Source organism: Gobius niger (assembly GCF_951799975.1).
Source record: "Gobius niger genome assembly, chromosome: 1".
In the NCBI taxonomy this organism is placed as follows: domain Eukaryota; kingdom Metazoa; phylum Chordata; class Actinopteri; order Gobiiformes; family Gobiidae; genus Gobius; species Gobius niger.
In genome coordinates, this window is record NC_136852.1 from 11,663,586 (window position 1) to 11,685,032 (window position 21,447).

Sequence of the window (21,447 nt, forward strand, 5' to 3'; positions counted from 1 at the left end):
TCACAGCCGGTGCTCCGTGGTCAATGCGAAAGTGGGTTTTCGATACTTATCTTGAAGACAAACGTGTTAAGTATTGTATGTTGTTGTGCAATGGGTGATCTAACCCCCACATGAAGAAACAAGTTTGGCTCTGACTAAATCTGAATCATCTTGAAAAAAAATCATCAAGATAGCAACAAAAACTAAAGGAAAACGAGGATGAAAACGCAATAAAAATATGTTAAAAAAAATGACCAAGAAACACCTCAAAAGAGCAAAAAAAGCACACAAAAAAAGTGATTAAAGTGCAACAAAAAAGGAACAAAAGGGGGGAAAAAACACAACAAAAAAGTGACAAAAACGCAATGAAAAAAGCCACACAAAAATCAATAAAAAGATAAAAATGCAACAAAAATGTGACAACACTCAGTTTAGATCATTTTTGTGGGTCTTGGCTTTCAAATGATGTGTTACACTGGCTCCAGTCCAGAAGCTGTTAGATTTGAGTAAAGCTGGATTGAAGAAAATGCACTTGGTTAAGAAGAAGAAGATCTTTATTTATATAACGCCTTTCACAGACATGGTCACATTCACTCCACACTCGGTGGTGGTTAAGCTACGTTTGAAGGTTCAGTTTCTCCTGGGGGAGACTGACAGAAGCGCTGTCGCGACTGCACACGTCTCCTCTGACCAACACCATCATTCATCCTGGCCTATTGTACATAGTTTTAGTGGTAAAGGGAAACCTACGCAGACACGGGGAGAACATGCCAACTCCACATAGAAAGGCCCCGTCCAGGTGGGAATCGAACCCTGGACCATCGAGCTGTGAAACGAGCGCGCTAACACTTTCGCTATCGTGCCATTAAGACGTTAAATGTCATTCAAAGCTTTAAATCGGACTCCAAATCTACATTTAGTGGAAAATACCAACATTTCAACTATGTTCACAGCAGAAGTTTGTCAAAAAACAAGGAGATGAGCTTAAACACATTTATTTGCAATATAGACATGTTCCCCTCCTCCTTATAATCAATAGACTTTTAACAATTCTAATATTTACATTTTGCATTTCTTACATTCTAAATATAGCATAAGCCGTCAACAGAAATTAGAACAGGGAGTGTCTGGTATCCAGCAAAAAGACGGTGCTCATGCAAGGAGGCAATAGAATATGCAGAAAAAGATCAGGTCCAGGCACTCATCGTTTGCAGAAGTAGAAAAGAAGTAGCTTTTTTTTTGGGCCAGAAACATTATAAAGCAAACCGGGTTCTAGTATAAACCCTGTTACAATTAAACCTGGAGTACTTGACTCATGATCCAGAATCTCGTTCTTATAGTAAAGTAAATTCCTTGTTCCCATCGATCTCTTTGCCCAGCCTGTATCTAAACATGGAGCCTGGAGCACATAGAGCAGCAAGACTCAAAATTATCTCAAGTTATTTAGTTCAAATGAAGAGACATTCAGCAAACTGTCGGATCCGTGACACAAACCCACAAGGCGGAGGCCAGAAGAGTGTTTGTACATGAAGTTGGAGCCAGAACTTATATATTTTCTAGTGACAAAACCCTGTCAGCACTTCATTTCTGTTCTTTTTTTTCCTCTACTTTTTAAAACTTAAATCAAGCACAATAAAAAGTGAAGTTGTTGTTCTTCCCCTCCACAGCCGACCCTCATGTCCAGTACTCCGCGGTGAGCAGCTTCGTGTTCCTGCGCTTCTTTGCCGTCGCCGTACTTTCTCCTCACTCCTTTCAGCTCCGCTCCCATCACCCGGTGAGTACGAGCCCTCGCTACAGCCCCGGCCTTCACCCAACCAAAAGGAAAACAACCCGATAACGCTTTGCATTTCACTGTAGGATCCGGAAATCTCACGGACGCTCACTCTCATCTCCAAAACCATCCAGACTCTCGGCAGCTGGGGCAGTTTGTCGAAGAAACTGGTAAGACCTACATTTAAAAGATATTTTCATTGTGTAATCATAATCATAATGCATCGGTTAAAGCTTCTCTGGACACTCAAACACACTTTACATTGCATTATTTATTGACTCCATGCTTGGAGGTGGTATGGTATCACTGTAGCCATAGCTGCCCTGGGGTAGACTGACGGACCCCTCCGACCACCACCAACCACTCACACACTACATTCACTAGGCTTCCTGGTGTTACCAAACCATCTCCCATCCAAGTGCCGACCAGGCCCTTCCTGCTTAGCTTCCGAGGTCTGACGGGATCGAGCCTCAGTTGTTATTGCAACTGCTTCTCTCTCAACCTTCGGCAAAGTGCTCTGTATATTATAGAGTCCTGTATATTTTTAAATGAATGGTGACATAGCGGATCTTAATTTTTAGGAGTAAAATGGAAACTATTTTGTTTTAAAGCAGTACTAAGTAACGTGTTTACCTTAATAAATCCTTTCCGTAGTCCCTGTGGGGGTAATACAAGTGTTTATGGAATGATTGGAGGGTCTTTCATCTCCCCCTGGTGTCTCTGGCCAGAAAACCATGTTTGCAACTTGACTGTCACCGGACAAGAAAGCAATTCACACTAATAGAATCACGAAGAAGAAGCTAACAGGCTAACGGGCAAAGCTAACTGCAGGCTAACGTCACTTTAAACAGTATTTACAGCCAAGTGTGAGTGAAAAAAAATGTTTCCATTATATAATTGGATGCACAGTATCCCTCTCTCCCTTCGCCTTTCCTGTCAGCGTAGTATTTACTCTCCAAGACAATTAATAAGTTAAAAAATCGTAACTTGCTACTACACTTGCAGTTGCGCTTATGGCCTCTAGGGGCAAGAGTTACTTAGTACTGCTTTAAGTGACACTGCAGTGGAAAGTTTTCATTTGTTGTAAAGCTGAGGTTTATTTTGAAACAAATCTCATGAACAATGTTAGTAAAATCCATTGTATGGATCCATGTAACTAATAACTAAATTTGAGATTGATCAATGTAAGAATGTGGTTTATTTTGTTTCCATTTCATCCAGCCCTGTTTAGGATCCTATGAAATGATATATCTCTTAACAAAAGGCTTTTCCAATGAATTACGTTTTGGTCAAAAGTAGGGAGTAAATGGCCAGCAGAGGGCAGCAGAGTGCTTTTCTGCTGTGAGACACAACAAATATAAACTGCTTCATCCATCCATGGAGGGTCACAGACTGTGGTCAATACTGTGAGCATTTAGCAGAGGTTTTAATTACGCAACTACACCTTTATTCTGCTTCATACACGCTCTGTGCCACATTAAGAGTAAAATGTACGATTTCTGGTACCAAGAAACCTGAGGACCAACAGAAATTAATCTGAGCTGCATTTTGGGAACCTCTTAATTACAAATTAATTATAAAGTGTAAAAATACATAAATAAATAGGATTAGCAGTGCTTCCTGATTGGTCGGGATCTTCAGAGTAGAATAGAGACAACTATGGTTTTGAAAGGATTACATTAAAATATAAGAATGTAACCAAGTGCAGGTTTATTTTTGATAAAGGACCAACTTTAAAACAGGCTAGGAAAAAAAAGGTCATGTATGTGTATGTATGATTACTGGTTAATGGTAAAGCTGAGCTAAAGCTTATGTTTATGATTTTTTGTTTTCAGTCCAGCTTCAAGGAAACGTACATGTACGACTTCTTCAAGTCATTCCAGGAGGAGAAGTGCATTGAAAAGGTTAAAAAGGTAAACGTCCGAGAGCTAATTGAAATGTCAAAAGTGAACGTGCTTTTAGTTAAGTGTTGTTCTGTTTTCTCTGTCCAGTTTCTTGATGAGATCTCCTCCAACGTCAACAAGGAATTCAGTGGCGTGGAGGATGCGCTGGTCCTAAAGGAAGGGTGAGTGTGAAAGAGACTTAAACGTCTTTGTGTTTTTGTCTTTTGATTTAGTCTTTTGTGCTGTTTTTTTGTTCATTTTGAAAAGGCTGTGCTATTTTTGGTAGAGCCAATAGATCCAGCTCTGATAAGTTAATCGATAATCAGAGCTAATTGGATTTTTACATGAAGACATTTAGCTCAGACAAAGCAAAGGACTGACGTGAAGTAATTGGACTCATAAGATTGTTCTAAATCCTGTTTTTTCTAGGGAGGTTCAGAAACGTGCCCAAGGGAAAAGGCGACTCGGCAAGAAAAACTTCAAGAAGAGATGGCTTCGAGTCACCAACAGAGAACTGTCGTATCACAAACATAAAGGTGAGAGGCGTTGTTAAATCACAGTAATAACATCGTAGCAGGAGAACTCATTAATATGGAATAATGGGGCACAATGTGATCTTTGTACGGACATGTGACGTGGACTTGCAGCTCAGGCCCAGTGTTTGTTGTTGCAGTGGTTCTGACTGAGTGACTTGTGTTTTCAGGGAAAGAGGCCCTCTGCATCATCAGCGTCAAAAACATCCAGGCCGTGGAGAAGCTGGATGAAAGTGCCTTCAACCGCAAAAATGTAAGTCCAGTCCCCGCAGACTCCCGTCATCACGTTACCATGAACCCCTCACAAGTGCTGCAAGTGAGAACGGTCCCTCTAAAGATCAGGAAATGGCTGAGAATACAGTAGTGTCACGCAGGTGTTTTTTAGTAAAGCAGTAGACAGACTCATTTGTCATGGCGTCAGAGTCTTGTCTCATGTTTGTCCTGTGTCAGATGTTTCAGGTGGTCCACTCGGAGAAGCCTCTGTACGTACAGGCGGGGAACTGTGTGGAGGCCAGTGAGTGGCTGGAGGTGCTGGGCCAGGTCAGCCGCTGTAATGAGGGCCGTCTGGAGAGTTTCCACCCGTTGACGTTCACCGGGGGAATGTGGCAGTGCTGCAAGAGCCAGTACAGCTTTGCCCTGGGCTGCAAACCCTGCACCACGTCAGTATCTGAAGACAGAAAACACTGTTCATGACTATGGAAGGTCTAAATGTGGTTCACTAAGTGGTATCTTTTGTGTGTTGCAGCACGATGCTGGCGAACCTGCAGCTGGACATCGACTGTGATCGAGAAACAGAGAGGATCTTCTCTCTTCTTTCTTTAAACGACACCAGGCTTCAAAACATGGAGGGTTCGTACGAGTTCTGTTTTTGTGCAGTATCTTTCCGTCTTCTCAAAGCCTTCAGTGCTTCAGTGTCCTGAACATTCAGATTTTAGAGTTGAAAATATGTGTTGTGTTGCAGATGCTTGTGCCACTTTGGCGGTTTACCAGGGCCCTCAGCGCGAGCAGGAAGAATACTCCAAGTTCACCATTCAGGAACCCAAAGAGACCTTTCAGACGCTCAAACAGCTGCGTAACGTGATGGAGGAGCTGCAGCAGCAGCACAACCGCCGCGGCGACACCAGGGCACAGTACGGCAGTCGGTGAGTCTCAGTCTCCTCACACTATGAACACCTGTACAAGTGACTCTGATGTACAACCTTTGTTCCAGGGACAACCCCATTATTGGGAAGACCTCATAAACACGACAGAGGAGCGTGTACCCTGCCCCAATGTCCAGTGAGCCCTGGAGAGGTCCAGAGCTGTGGAAACACTGGGGGCGAGAGTTCAATGTGAAGAAGCCTGTGGCTGCAGAGTCCAGAGGCACAGAAGGGTTTGGCATTACGCCTTTCTCCCCGTTTGAATCATGGGCACATCGTAAGGGGACTATTGTTGAAATTATTTATATCACGTCATCAATGCCCTCACTCATATCCAAAGCTGTGTGAAGGAGACATCATTAGATGGTGTGTGAATAGGCTGCTAATTTTTTACTCCTCCACTTTTATAAGAGACCTGTGGTCATTTGAAAAGCGTCCTTTGAAGGACAATCATCTGTTCAGCGGAGCGCCCTCTACTTTTGACCCACACAATCTTTCTGCCCCAGTGTCTTTCCCTTTTGAATGAATGTATATATTTCATCTTTAGATACACTTATTTTAAAGTTTTTAGAGTGCGTTGAGTAGATCAGACCAATCTGCCTTACTTTGATGGATGTTTTTCTCACATTAAATGCTGAGGGAATAATGCAAAAGCACTTTAAATATTTGGAGTTTTCCAAATGGAAATGTTTAGATACTTAGTATCAGCTTCCCCTTCGATCAGTTCCATGATCTTCAGTACGTGTTCATTTGTTCTATGACATTTAATGCCTGTAGATATAAAGATATTTTTCTTGACCAAAGAAAATTTCATAGATTTAACTTGAAAAGGAAATAAAGGATTAATGTATTTTCTTGAGATGTTTTAAAATGGACAAATGTCTGAGTCTGTGTGTTAGCTAACATATTCTTCATGTGCAGTTAGTTATGAGCAGATTGTGTTCAGAGCCAGAGCTCATGACGTCTTTGTGGTACTGCTACATCACACACGTGCCGCTGTGTGGACAATAATGGCCTAGGTGTTAAGTGACGGTGCTCACATGCACAGCGAAAAGAACAGAACTTAAACGCATTATTGTTTTAGCCATACGATGAAGTCCATGCTCTGAACTGCCAGGACAAACATGTTCCTCGTCTATCACTTGGTTTATCCTCCTTAATCTGGTTTTGACTCGACACCAGCACATGTTTTCACTCTGTATTTTCCTGTGTCTGCTGATGGTCAGGTTTATCCACTTGCAACACTCGAATCCCGTTCCGTAATGCCTACATACAAACAATGAAGTGTTAATGCAGAACTTACATGACTTGAATGCTCTTTGACAGAGCCGACAGCTAAAGCCACACTGCGGAGCATTCGAGGTTTTGTGTTTCATTACAAAAGCACCAAACTCAAAACATGATGTATTTAAACCTAATGTTCGTCGAGGCACAAAGCAGCAAAAAAAACAACACCCAAAACCTAAATTCATGCTTTTATTCCAATCTTTTTTTTGGGTGAAATGTCACGCGGTGTGGCGTTAGTGTAACGGTTAACGACAGACTTGGCTCTAACTTTTATTTAACAGTTTTCAATGGAGACGTTTTGTATCTTTTGCTCTTTTTTTTTAATCAAAAGTGTCTAAGCCACCGTTGTTGGTGCAGATCTCTCCTCGTATTTTCTCTCACTGCTCCGTCAATGTCCAGGATTGAATTTAGTTCGAACCAGAAAAGAGATTCTTGACAAAAATAGTCAATATTAAAGGAACAGGCCACCGTTTTTCCATACTGAGATATGTTCTTACGTGTGTGCTCAGTCATGTAAAAAGACCAAAGATGTTAGCATTTAGCCTCTCCTCCTCTCCTCTATGGGGCCAAACGGGGGTGAAGTTAGAAGCGACCAAGCTCTTCCCCCTTTCCCCTCTTTAAACACTGTTATGTGAGTAGTTACATGAACCAAGTATAGTTACACAAAATTAAACATGTTTATTTTCTAAGCAGATAAAAAGAGGAACTATATTATTGTGAGGCGTAATAACACCTTAGGAGCACTTCGTCGTCCACGCTGTAAAGTGAAGATATTACTCCAAAGCTTTTACTGTCTAGCTGTCTAGCTCCCATATATTGTGTATTGTTTTACCTTTTTGTGAAGCACTTCGGTCCACAAGAGTTGCTTTTTAATGTGGTATATAAATATTTGATTTCTGCTCGGACGTCAAAGTGCTCCTAAGGTGTTATTACGCCTCACAATATAGTTCCCCTTTTCATCCGCTTAGAAAATCGACATGTTTAATTTTGTGTAACTATATTTGGATCGTGTAACTACTCATGTATCTGTATTTAAATAGGGGAAACGTGGAACAGCTTCACCCCGTTTGGCCCCATAGAGGAGAGGAGGAGAGGCTAAATGCTACCAACATCTTTGGTCTTTTTACGTGACTGAGCACACGCACAAAGACCAGACAGGTACGCATCAACTCGTCTAAGCTCAGAGCATATCTCAGTATGTAAAAACAGTGGCCTGTTCCTTTAAGTTGCTGGAGATTGGCCTAATCATCGGTGGAAATTGGATGAAACTGTACAAGCTCTGAAGGGAATCCCTCATCATCATATGAAGTCAATCAAGTATCATTATATCAAGTTTTTTGCTGCAACTTGAAACAGTTCTGGCTAGAGACTTAAAAGCAGAAAAATGTACTTTTACTTGTACTTCAGTAATGTTATGTCTTTACACTGAGTCAGTCTATAAGCACCGCGTCTTTAAAAAATAACGTTTTCTTGTATAGTAATGAGAAAGATCACTAATTTCTCCTTCTTTGTTTGTTTTTATCCCAATCTTTTTTCACTTGAAGTCACTTGTCACAGCTCATATGTTGCCGGTTCCAATCCATGCTCCCACAAGTGCATCGTTCCTTGGGCAAGGCACCTCACCCACCTGCCTGTGTATGAATACGGGGCATGTGAGGGTGAGCGGTTGGGTCGACTGCCAAACTGTGCCATTGGCCTCTCATTAATGGGCAGTGTGAGTGAAGTGTCTTGAGGCGGGACTCTAACCGGCGACCTTTCCATCATAAGAACCGGCTTTACAGTCTCTGGGCCACAGTCGCAGGAAGAGGCGTGTGAGATACGACAAGATAAAAAAAATAAAAACAATAAAACACAAAATAACAGGTCTCTAACAAGTCAGAGAAAACAGAACCAGAGACACTTTTTCCTATACGCAAACCACGCAAGTCAGGGCTGCATCGGCCACACACTCATTTAAACTCTCTTCTTATTGTCTCTAGCGGAGAATCAGGACAGTAGTTTGGCAAATTGACGAGAGTAAAGCCGTTGTACATTTGTCTCACAGAGGAGTTGAATCCACATGGTTCTCTGAATGTGCACAGTCTAAAACGAATTGGGCGACTCGCAGGCTAATTCTGAGTGGTAAGACAGAAATAACAATCTGGTGCAAGTTAGTTTTAAATCAGTGGGTCGGGGACCAGAGGTGAGAGAATGGGACCATTTGCCATTTACTAAATCCCAGTCTCACAGTGGTTTAGTGGTTCTCACACAGGGGGCAGGGGCTGAATTGAGGTCATTATGTGCCCCTTCTGCCCTGCACTAATGCACAGTGAACAGTGTTTTTGACAGTAAATGGATTCTCTCTTCGTCGAATAGCCATGGGACGTGTACTGTAGGGCCCTAATATGGATTTTTGCCGAAGCATCTTGTCAGGGCAATAATGTAATAATGAATAAATCGTTATTACGTTGTCGGTTCTTACATGCGTTAAAGTGTGATTGAAGTTTTAGTGTTGACGTAAAAGGACAAAACCTGAAATGTGGAAATTCTGGGGTTTACAGAGAATAGGCTTCATTATAAAACAGAAAATAAATCAAAAGTTTGAGCTTCGATATTTATTTTATGTCAACATGATGGTCGGAAGAACTACTTGTTTTTGCTCAAGTAAGAGTGTTGATGCTTTGAAATGATATTACTGAAGTAGAAGTAAAAGTACTGTGTGGTAAAATGAATCTAAGAAGTGCAGTTGCTTCAAAAGTCAGTGCAGCAGCTTGATCCTGTTTACAGACTTTCCATAACGCGACATGGACCACGTTTTCAGTCACTTCACTGTGTTTTCAAAGGGAACTTCTTGCCTTTCGAGCGCAAAAAAAAATCAGGAAAAGTTTTCTTGTCGGAAAGCAAAATTTGACAGTGTGTGTGAAACGGCGCTTACAAAACAAATTTAAGGGGAAAATCTACAGACGTTTTGTAATTTATTTGGTGAATAAGCTTCTCAGTGCAATCTTCCCATTGCCACTGTGCTTCAAAACATTTCAATTTTTGTATGTTTTTACCGTTTATATGTTTGGAATTTGTAAGGAATCCTCAAAATTCCATAAAATATGTGCGTTTTTATGTTTTGTTTTCCACTTGTTTGTCTTTTTTGTCCAGTTAACAATAAACCAGTTGCCAGTCGGGCTCGTGTCAACTTTGTTTGTTTCATCCAGGATTTAATAACATAGGATCACACATTACACACTGATTACATGGAAATGCAATATATATTTTTTATTGATCCGGGATAAAACTCATTGTACACACATAGTCACACATAAACACTTCATAATTCAGTCAAGATAATACACACAGCTACATGTGAAAGATTTGGTTTCTAGATTATGAAACTATAAAGGAACGCCGCTTCTAGTCTTGCATTTCTATGGTCACACTCACCTGGCTGGGAGTTTGACCTATTGTACATGTTTTTAGTGGGGAAACAGTAGGGAGTGGCCAAGATCCCGTGTCGCAAGATCAAACGCCACAAGTTTTTTTGGACCTGAGTAGTATTTTTTTTTTAAATTATTATTATTATTTTACTGGATTTTATTCAATATACTCATTATAGACAGGTTAAAGGTGAATTATGCAACTTTTTATGTGGAAAAAAAGTGTGTGACCTTGTAGTGACTTGTGAGTGGTCAGCATGGCGCCTTTACTTTCCATCACAGTGGTCTCTAGGACACTCCGTGTTCAATTGTTTTGTAGGTTTTTACTGCTGACGGAGCCTCCCACCAGAAAACCTAAAACAATTGATCCTGGAGCGTTGTAGAGGCCACTGTGATCGAAAGTAAAGGTGCCATGCTGACCGCTCACACAGTCGCTAAGTCACTACAAGGTCAAACACACACAAATACCAACTTTTTTTTCCGCATATTAAAGCAGCACTAAGAAACATGTTTACCTTAATAAATCCTTTTCGTAGAACGTCTGGGGGTAATACAAGTGTTAATGGGATGATTGAGGGGTCTTTCATCTCCCCCGGTGTCTCTGGCCCCAATACACACTAGAATCATGAACCATAACTGGCAGAGGGGCATGAGTTACTTAGTTCTGCTTTAAGTTGCATAATGCACCTTTAAAGGATTACTTAGTTAAAGGGATGTTTCAGGATTTTTGACATAGGGCCTCATTTCCTAGTTATCCAGAGTGTTGCTGCTTTCTGGAGATATTTTTTTTGTAATTCATGCAGTTCTTATACAGTGTTTGAAGAGTTTCGTGGCGCTAGGCTAGTGCAAGGCTCGTGCATTTCTATGGTATCAGCTAGCCTGCATTAAAAACAGTCTGATCCGCTCCACAGTGCACCTGAGGCAAATCACTTATTACGCCAGACTAACTATATAAACAGTGCTTAATTTGTATTTTCTTTGTATAAATTAGCACTTTTGGTCTGATGTGATGGATTGGGGGAACAGGCCAAAACTTTTGCCCGAAAACTCTCATAAGACACCATTATATTAGATACATCTTTTGCTAGATCCTCCAAAATATTTCCCGGATCCTTTACCCTGAATTGGGGGGAATGCGTTCCCCCAAATGGTGGATCAAATTAAGCATTTTGCATTTAAAATACCTTATATTTGAGCAGCATCAGCTTCGTGGTTGCATAAGCTACGCAGCGGCGGAGTGATCTGCTAGAAAATAGTCCCTAAACTCTTCAAATATAAGAACTGCATGAATTACAAAAAAAAATATCTCCAGAAATCAGCAACACTCTGGATAACTAGGAAATGAGGCCCTAAAAATCCTGAAATATCCCTTTAATAGTTACCCACCATTGTTTATGTAATACAGTATATTGGTTTGCATTTAAACAATAGTTGATTTCATTTTATTTTAACTGTTCAGTAAAAGAAAGCAGGCAATTTTTATAATCTATCATAATTCCAAGTACTTCCAGGTAAGTTCCTGTGCACCCCTGGTTGGACAATCTTGATATAAAACCTGGTTACGCTTCTACAATGTTCAGTCTTCACTCAAATAAACTTGCACTGGGACATTCTCATAGATGAGGCAGCCCTGACCTCGACTCCATCTGTCTCTGTCAGGGCAGTTTTATTTGCTGCTCCAGGGAAATCCTTGCGCGTGGAAAATATTTGCATGTTGAGGGTCAGACCTGCGCTGCTGCCGAGTGAGGTGTCCTTGTGTTGCACTGGAACAAAACTGTGGAAATGGTTATTGCACTGATCACTGAGGCGTGCGCTGTGCTTTTGGGGCGCCCTGCTGCTCAGACCTTGTGGTTTTTAACAGACGTCCCGCTCTGGGTTTGCTGACGCTATTATAGATATTACAGTTTAATACAGGGATTGAGATCACAGTGTAAAGTCTGTGGAGGCAGAGTTGGACCTGTCAGTCTGTGAACGATATGTGTTCACGTCTATAACTCACACACGGCTGAGCTTGTGAAAACCTATGTGAATGTAATTTATACGCATGTAATGGATAATTATTGGCAATTTCTACATCTAGAAATATAAGTTTTGATGACAAGGCCTTATTTCATGGTCCTGCTGCAGTTTCGTGCTCACTGTGGTCTGGACCTGTCTCAGTCGTCATATTAACTGCGGAGCCACAAGCATGTTATGTTTTTCATCTCCTCGCTGTGCAGCCTCTGACCATTTTTCTTTCAAACAGCGGGAATGACAGCTCCTGCTGCGCTGCAGGACGTCTGCCGAGATCAGGGGGATTAGGCCCAAAAATCACTGCTTGTACTTCCATCATCAGTTCACCTCTTATATATATGGATATGGACCTCAATGGTTGATTTTGTAAGACGAGTTTGATCGCCAGGTCAGACGAGGTTTTTCTGTGGGTTTTGCATGTTCTCTGTGAGTATTCCGCTTGTTGCGTAAAGATTGTTGTTGAGATCTCAGAAGCACTTAATAAATATCAAATAAATGTAAATAGAAATGTCCATGATGGCCATTCAAATGCTAAATATTCAATGAATCTGTTAGCTTCCAGTTTAGGGTTAGAGATGTATAGTATGCCTCATTTGAAGACCTTCTAGAGGTGACAAAGGGCAGCCCTGGTGAGGACCAACACGCACTGGGAGCAGGTCTGACTTACTGCTGGCAATGCGAACCAAGCTCCTGCTGCAGTCATGCTGTTATTCACTTTATGGACAGAATTTCTAGGCGCAGTCGGGGGCCGGAGGTTGTCCAGTGTGGGAACCTCAGGATTCCATCTCTGCTGTTTGCGGATGATGTTGTTCTGTTGGCTTCATCAAATCAGGACCTTCAGCTGCTCTGGGGCGGTTTGCAGCTGAGTTTGAAGCGGTCGGCATGAGGATCAGCACCTCCAAATCTGAGGCCATGGTTCTCCACCAGAAAAAGGTGGGTTCCCCTTTTGAGGTCGGTGGGGAGTCCTTGCCTTAAGTGGAGGAGTTCAAGTATCTCGGGGTCGTGTTCACGAGTGAGGAACGGATGGAGTGTGAGATCGATAGACGGATCGGTGCGGCGTCAGCAGTGATGCGGTCGCTGTATCGGACTGTTGTGGTGAAGAGGGAGCTGAGTCAGGGGGCAAAGATCGATCGATCTAGGTTCCCAACCTCACCTAAGACTATTAGTTTTCTTCACAGGGTGAGGAGCTTAGTTACCCTGAAGGAGCTCGGAGTAGAGTCGCTGCTCCTCCATGTCAAAAGGAGCCAGCTGAGGTGGCTCGGGCATCTGTTCCCGATGACTCCTGGTCACCTCCCTCGGTAGGTGTTCCAGGCATGTCCTATTGGGTGGAGGCCTCGTGAAAAGTTCCAGGATATGCTGGTGGGACTATGTCTCCGAGCTGGCCTGGTGTCGCCTTGGGGTCCCCCCAGAACAGCTGGAGGAGGTGTGTGTGGATCCCGAAGTCTGGGCATCTCTGCTGAGACTGCTGCCCCTACGACCCGTCCCCTGATAAAGCGGAAGAAAATGGATGGATGGACCCTCTAGAGGGGGCGGCACGGTAGCACAGCGGTTCTTCACATCAAGAAGGTCCTGGGTTCGATTCCCAACTGGATTGAGCCAGTGTGGAGTTTGCATTTTCTCCCTGTGTTTGCGTAGGTTTTCTCCGGGTAGTCCAGCTTCACCTACCACTAAAAAACATGTAAAATAGGTAACTCAGCCTGGCCCTTCATCTGGAGATGGGTGCCCCAAGCGCAGCACTGCCGCCACCCACTTCTCCTTTTCAGGTTGTCCCAGCGGCATAGAAGGATGGGTCAAATGCAGAGGGCAAATTTCCCTAAGGGGACAATAAAGTATCTTAACTTTAACATTAACCTAGATTCTAAAGTGTAAGATCTGTGTGAGTGAAACACAACTCCACATCATATTTGCCCTTTCTTACCCTCATATGATTAGGGTTCGGAACTGCAAACTAAGATTCATATACGACATTATGCATATTTCACTAAGTATAAAGGAGTAAAGGACACTGTTAACAGCTCACATTGAACTAATGCATGTAAACAGCTCCTTTCTAGACACTGCTCTGCGATGGACCATCATAGAAAGACTGTCTGTTCCTACGGTCCCTGAAACACCACCATTTCTCACCATCACACACAACATTCATAATGTGGGCCAAGTGTCTTGCTCAAGGACACCATGACATCATGCATTGAACCAATCAACTTCCAGTCACAACAACAACAACAACACGCTCACCCACACTGTGGCTCCGTCCATAATCACTACTGTTTCATCTTAACCCTGCTGTAATTGGTTCATTCATGGCTTTAACACAGAAAACAAACACATGTTCAAGATCCGATTCCTCTCAAAGTCCTTTCAGATTGAGAAATGGTGAGAGTTACCGAGAGGAAGTGATGAACTGCTCAACCCTCAGCAGTGGTCACTTATCGCCCACAAATCAGACTGTTCCCGCTCTTTCACTGCGGTGTCATCATCGCTTGATTTCCCGACTCACAAATTCTCACATGATAAAAGCGCATTTGGTTCAAGCTCCTGTCAACACGTCGTACAAAGCTTCGCGGTTTCTCTGTTTCTAGTTTGCACAAGTTTGAGCCAAAAAAAATAAAGGCCTGAGAATATAATCAACAACATGGTCTTTTTAAAATAGATATCTTAAAACTTACATTTCAGCTCCTTGTTGATGCGAAATTAGCTTCATATTTTAGTCTCTGTTTTCCCGCTTTTTGATGTCATTTTAAAGCACAAACACTATATGTTTAATCCAACGATGCCAGAAATGGTGCATATTCAATATCTTATCATTAACAGGAAACTTCAATATTCGAGAAAAAATGTGCACAGTGTCAACAAAAGCTTCAGTCGAAGCATTTTGGACCAAGATTTTATTACTTTTGACAAACTTCTGTTTAAAAACGTCTTTAGATTCCAAGAAATTTACATTTTAATATCCGTAATATTACTGTAACTCTGTACTTTTGACACCGTTTTAAGTCATTCTTTAACATGTGTGAATATCTAGTTGAAAGCACAAGTTTTGAAGGACAAGGTTCAACACAAAGGTTTTCTAAAAAATATATGTAGTTTTAAATATAATTAAAGAAATCAGTCCAAGTCTAATTTCGAGTGTGATCTTTTTTTTCTTAATTTAAGTGTAATAGAAACTGTACTCATCATATTTCTTTATAATAAATTACTCAAATCAGAGGCAAATTTTACTTACTTGCAAATTACTTTGTAAGTACCTTCATTTGGTATTATATAGAATAATTTGTAATACAACTTCTGTTTTCATAGTTTCTTTACCAGAATATGTTTATTATTTCAAACCAAAATCATAAAGTAATATTCAAACACAATAGCAAGACAAAAACAGAACAAAACACACAGACAAAAAGAAAAACACACCCAAAAAAAACAACAAAACAATAACACAAAACACATGAATACTATGATACTGTCGGTTCATTTGAAATATACATGTGTTTTCATTTATACACAATACACATTTTGTTACTGCATAAAACAGAACAAAACGTGTATATGTAATAATGGATACATATGGACATATATATACACACATACACACATATACATACATACATACATACATACATACATACATACATACACGTACACGTACACGTACACGTTCACGTTCACGTTCACGTTCACGTACACGTACACGTACACGTACACGTTCACGATCACGTACACGTACACGTACACGTACACGTACACGTACACGTTCACGTTCACGTTCACGTTCACGTACACATACACATACACATACACATTCACATTCACATTCACATTCACATTCACATACACATACACATACACATACACATACACATACACATACACATACACATACACACACTCATATATTGAAAGATTATTAGTTTAATTTTGTATGGTCTCCCCCCAGATTAAAAAAAAAAAAAATCTGTGAAAGGTCCATCTTTTTAATGAAGGTCATAAAGGGGTTCCAGATGTCAGAAAAGGCTTCTTTGTTATTTTTCAATATAAATGTAATTTTCTCCATGGCTCAACAGAAGGACATCTCTCTGATCCAGTGGCCTAAACAAGGTCTTTGTGTTACTTTCCAGTGTTGTGAGAAAAGACGTTTGGCTTTCAGCAGACACATGTTAATTACAGTCTTTTCAGTGCTCTTAAATGTTGGACGGGAAGGGCAGATACACAAAATTATAATTTAGGTGACCATGGTATATTAATGCTCATCATGTTCTGGACAAACTGCATTATCTCTTTTCAAAATGTCCTTATCTCATAACATTCCAACATACAGTGTAATAAATTTCCCATTCCACATTTACTACATGCATCGGAATGGTTTATGTCAAATTTATGAGCTTTAGCTGGTGAAATATAGGTGTAATTGGAGGAGCTGGAGTCTGGTATTTATTGTATGAGTATGTGCTTCTCAACATGCATTTTCCCATTCATCAAGAGAAATGTCAATTTTTAAGTCTTTTTTTTTTTTTTTTAAGTCCCTGCATTTATTCTGTCGGTTGAGGAATCTGTTGAACTCTGAACAAACATGTTGTAAAGATAGGAGAGATGCCCTTTTTATACGGGAGGTAAAGCACGTTCTCTTCCAGCATAGATACAGTAGGCAATAAAATCTGACTATTTGGGGCGGAAGTGATGAAACTCCTCATTTGGAGGTATTTTTAAAAAAATGACAGGGCAGTAAATTGAACTTATTTTAAAGCTGTTCAAATGACATCAGGATTTTGTCACAATATAGATGTTAAAGTTTCTTCGGCCACTGGTGGAAACCTTCATCTGCTTTAGCTGTGTCATGATTCGTCTTTTGTTCCCCTGTTTTTGTATGTTTTCTCGTGTTTGGTCTAGTCCTGTGTTTTATTTTGCTTTACTTCTCTTTTGTTAATGACCTGCCCCGCCCTGATGTTTCACCTGTGCCTTGTTTCCCTATGTATTTATACCCATGTGTTTCCCTTGTCCTTTGTCGTGTCATTGTCTATGTCAGCCCCGGTGTGTTCCTGTTTTTGTCATCTCTGGATTTTGTTATTTTGGTTTTTGTCCTTCATTAAACATCACCGGTTTAGTTGCAGTCCTTCATTTTAGGTTTTATTCTCTCGTTCCACCTCCACCATGACAAGCTGGCCGGTAATGCTCATTTCCCCGTCTATATAACGTGCTTTGTGCCAGACGTTTATACATTTAATATGATAGGATTACATACATACAATACATTTACTTAAAATACAGTTTAGGTTCCAATGATGAGGTTTCTATTTCACTCTGGAGGAGGAGCTGAAGAGTTGTAGAACCTCATTGTTTGTAATTGTGCAGCCAAGTTTTTGGGGACTTTTAACCCTCTCCTATCTAAGGGCAAATTCATCAGTGTTAAGCCTATGTCGCCTATCGTTCCATATGAAGTTACTTAAATGTTTCTTCAATTTAGAGAACAAATATTGGGGGGGTAGATTTTGAAACAGGTACAAAAGTTTTGGCAAGATGTTCATTTTAACCACATTGCTTCGGCCTATGGTAGAGATACAGGCAGAATCTAGCAGAGATTGGTACATTTGACCATCGTTCGACTGAGAACTGATTTTAAAGCAAGTTCTTATCAGTAATTGTCGGGATATTATCTATGTCAGTCAGGGACAGTACGGATACCTAAGTGAAAATGTAAATGAGTTGGACAGCCGTGTATTAAAGGGCACAGGTACATCTGGGCTTTTACGCATCATTAGAGAGGATTTGGAAGTATTTCTTTTATACCTTAATATGAATTATTGCTGGAATAGAACTTTCCAAATTGGTGAGAAAAAGAATCATCAGCATAAAGACCTATTCTTCGTCCACAGCACCAACTTGTATTCCTGTAATATCACTATCACAGCAAATGGCTCAATAGCAATAACAAATAAAAGTGGGGATAGGGGGCAGCCCCGTCGGGTGCTGTTTTCATAGTTACAGTTTTTGCAGTTAAAAGAGATTCAGCAAGAGGTGGTATGATATTACAAATTCAGAAGTACTTCCCACAGTCACAGACTTAAAAAACTACTCTAACTTCCAGTGCACAACATGAGTAACATTTAAAGGGACTATAGGGAGTTTAAAAATGTTAAAAGTAAGTATTTCCCTCCCCCTACATGTTCCAGCCATGTCCTAATGTGTAGAATGAGCCCAGACCTGTTCACCACAACTGCCTCTAAAATCCTGCACTGTTTCTCAAAAAGGTGTCACTTCGGCCCGAATTGCCGTCATGCATGAGCTTAATATAGAAGGTGCAGTTACACATATGGCCTGAGGTGGCAGTAGTGAGTATAAAATGGCGAAACTTGCATCCAGCCCCTTTAACATATTTACTATTACTCCATTTACACATAATAGAGAAGTAATAATTTGTATGACTATTGTGCAATGTCTCTCAGTTATCACCACACAAAACAAAATGTGGTATTGTGACCAATGTGACTCTTTTCTGACGTTATTACAGAAGTGTTTAATGAGGGAAACTTCCTCTGCCTTTGCCACAGAGCGTTTTTGCCAAAGACCTGCCTCGCTCTCTCAATGTGCTCTCAAACATCTACACGAGTCTCGTCCACTGCACAGAGCAAAACAACATCACACTGAGTTTAAAAATATCTGTTTTACAAGCTGTGGTGTTATCAGTTTGGTCAGAAGTCATTTTAATGAACAGCCACAGTTCCGTGAAAACCATTGGTGCCATTTTGAAAATATTATAATGGACGACCTTGGGGTTTGAGAGCTGCAGACTGGAGTAGATCATGTCTCCGAGAGCGACCTGACCCCTCTCCCCTCTCAAAGCCGCTCAAGTCTCTGTTTAAGAAAACGCTTAAAACCTTAGGTAAGAAGCCCTTGCATTACCATTACTGTAACATTGTAAGCAAATCTAACGTTTTAGACTTTGAGAAGTTTCTGGATGCTTGCCTTATTTCTAAAGTTCTAAATGGACTGGCTCCTCCACCCTTAACGGATTTTATATGTAGAAAAAACAATACTGGAGCCAGAACCAGAGCACTAACCAGGGGAGACTTGTGCAAAGGTGCTGGACTAAATTCAGTCAAACGGTGTCGTCCATCAGAGGCACATCATTATGGAATACTTTGCCGGAGCAGATACGAAACTGTGGGACCTTCCAAGCCTTTAAGGGGGTCCTTACAAATTGGTTGAAATCCGAAACAGTCATGCTCCCATTAATGAACTTATGCCTTTCCTTGGACTTTTTCTTTTTCTTTATTCCTGTTCTGTTATTGCTTAACTAATATTGTCTTGTGTGTGTTTTTTTTTTTTTCAACCTGCCTTAGGACAATGGATGCAATTTAGCATTTGTGCTAATTCCAGCATATTTATGTGGAAGCTGTCGGCCGACACATTGATTAATATGTACTGTCCTAATTCAAATAAATGAAATTAAATGAAATGCGCCCCCTGGGTTCCTGGGAGGTGGTGGTAGTGTCTAATTTGATGTATATGTTGCCACACGGTCCATCTGACGGAGGTAAACCCATCTGTTAGGCTTTAGGAGCAGCACTCTGGCGCATTATGAGCCTGCGTCTTTTCATTACGGTGGATAATGCTCTGGTGAAAGGTGTTTTACACATTAAACGCGTCATAAACTTGGATTGATTCATAGCCACGGCATTGCCACTGCTCAGTGTGGTAGAGTATGGGGCCTGTGAGGGACCCGCAGTGTTATAGCATCAGATAAACTACGTGGGACTGGGGAAAGAATCGCTACAGTGTGTACTTACCAGAGAATGCAACAAGCACAGTGCGTGAAAGTGAAATATTAGTCTATTAAAACCAGCGTGTCGCAGCTGCTCTCCATGGCAATGCAGGACAGTCAGCACCATAATGGGATAAAACAGACTTTCCATGGATTTAAAGTCGACAGAAACTGATCAATATCTATCTATTTACAAGGCATCTCGCCAGAGGGCTTTATGTTAGATCTGAAGCCATTTTTATATTTCAATATGACATTTTTTAAAGCCACCAATGCAAGAAATCATAATACATTTTTGAGATCTGCAGACATTCATTCAGAGGGCAAGGGCAACCTTTAGTGAACCAGAAGAGGAAATCTGGGAAATGATTGAATCAGGAGTCACTGTGTGTGATCTTACTGGAGTAACAAAATAATAAACTCATGTGGAACCAAGTTTATTTAATTTTTTTTTACTTGTGAATGAAGACACATGTTATTACAACTATGCAATTCAACACATTTCATACAAAAATATCAGTATTAACAAGAACGTGCACTTTGGCGGTGTAAGTGTAAGTGTGTTATTCACAAATGAGTGGGACTTAACATGTAACGGTCCAATAAATGGGAAAATATTAATACTGTTGTCCTTCAGTGTCTTGTAAAAGCCGACATTGGTGAAAAAGGACCATTGTGCACAATCCACAAAGCTTTTTTTTCAATCGATCTGTTCACGTTAAAGCACTGCTCCCCGAAAGTTATGCTTAAAAGCTACCATCCCTGTGAAGATTTTAGTTGTTAGAAAAGTTAGGAGTGAGTCTAAACAGTTTAAAATGAAGGCAAAAACAAAACAAGCAAAAAGAGCATAGAGCCTTCAGATTTTACTATTCTGATAAACATACAGTGATAAGTTTGTGCTTCTGGTAATATGTCCTCAGATAATAATACACAGAGGTGTAGATTTCCCAAAAAGTTTTTGAGGATCTGTTCTTTAGAGTTGTAATTTTGTTGAGCACTTTCTATGTTTACTCCACTACATTTGAAAGATGAATATCGTACTTTCTGCTCCACTGTATTTCTATAAAAGTAAAAAGTATTGGTCCATGTGTTTTGTTGATTTTAAAAGCCTATTATACCATGGTCTGGGTGAATTCTCGATTCTGATTGGCAGGAGGGTGTTAAAAAGTGATAGATACAGACGGCATCTCTGGATTCACCTATATATGGTCATGTTTGAAAACAGTTCAGGGGGAAAACAATTTAGAGACAAATCTAAACTTTCTTGAATTATTCAAAAACTACTTTAACAAATTCTGAATTATGAATATAGTTTTCTACTAAATAAAGATACAAAGACATGGGGAGGAGCAAAGTGGTTCAACAGCCCATAAATACATAAATAACGGAGAACATGACGCTACATGTTAGCATCGTGCTAATGCTAACGCTATCTAGCGCAAGCTACGACTGCCGTTTTTTTCGCTTCTATTGAACAATCTGCTGTGAATAAACATCCATACGGATCCGAGTTAGACATGACTTTATTTGTATGTGATAAATAAGTTTATATTTCTCAGAAGATTCTATTTTCTATGACGCGATGCCGTCTGTATCTATAATGTACACCAAGTCCGGCAACAGTTAAAGTTATATCACGTTCTATATCACTCCACTGCAGCTGTTTCCATAGCAACGAT

The 21,447-nt window shown here is 40.6% G+C and overlaps 2 protein-coding genes across 2 annotated transcripts in view; one reads left to right on the forward strand and one right to left on the reverse strand.

Annotated features, from left to right (window-relative positions):
• rasa2 (RAS p21 protein activator 2) overlaps positions 1-7,086 on the forward strand; it is a 37,386-nt gene extending 30,300 nt beyond the window's left edge. The window contains exons 15-24 of the mRNA XM_079573940.1: positions 1,647-1,753; positions 1,837-1,920; positions 3,586-3,663; positions 3,742-3,815; positions 4,063-4,169; positions 4,337-4,419; positions 4,617-4,825; positions 4,912-5,015; positions 5,128-5,308; positions 5,377-7,086. Of these exons, the coding sequence (XP_079430066.1) occupies positions 1,647-1,753; positions 1,837-1,920; positions 3,586-3,663; positions 3,742-3,815; positions 4,063-4,169; positions 4,337-4,419; positions 4,617-4,825; positions 4,912-5,015; positions 5,128-5,308; positions 5,377-5,407 (1,058 nt within the window). The 3' untranslated portion in view covers positions 5,408-7,086. The remainder of the gene's footprint in view (positions 1-1,646; positions 1,754-1,836; positions 1,921-3,585; positions 3,664-3,741; positions 3,816-4,062; positions 4,170-4,336; positions 4,420-4,616; positions 4,826-4,911; positions 5,016-5,127; positions 5,309-5,376) is intronic.
• The window catches only part of pid1 (phosphotyrosine interaction domain containing 1), a 262,313-nt gene that overhangs the window by 197,320 nt on the left and 43,546 nt on the right, over positions 1-21,447 (reverse strand). The window lies entirely within an intron of this gene.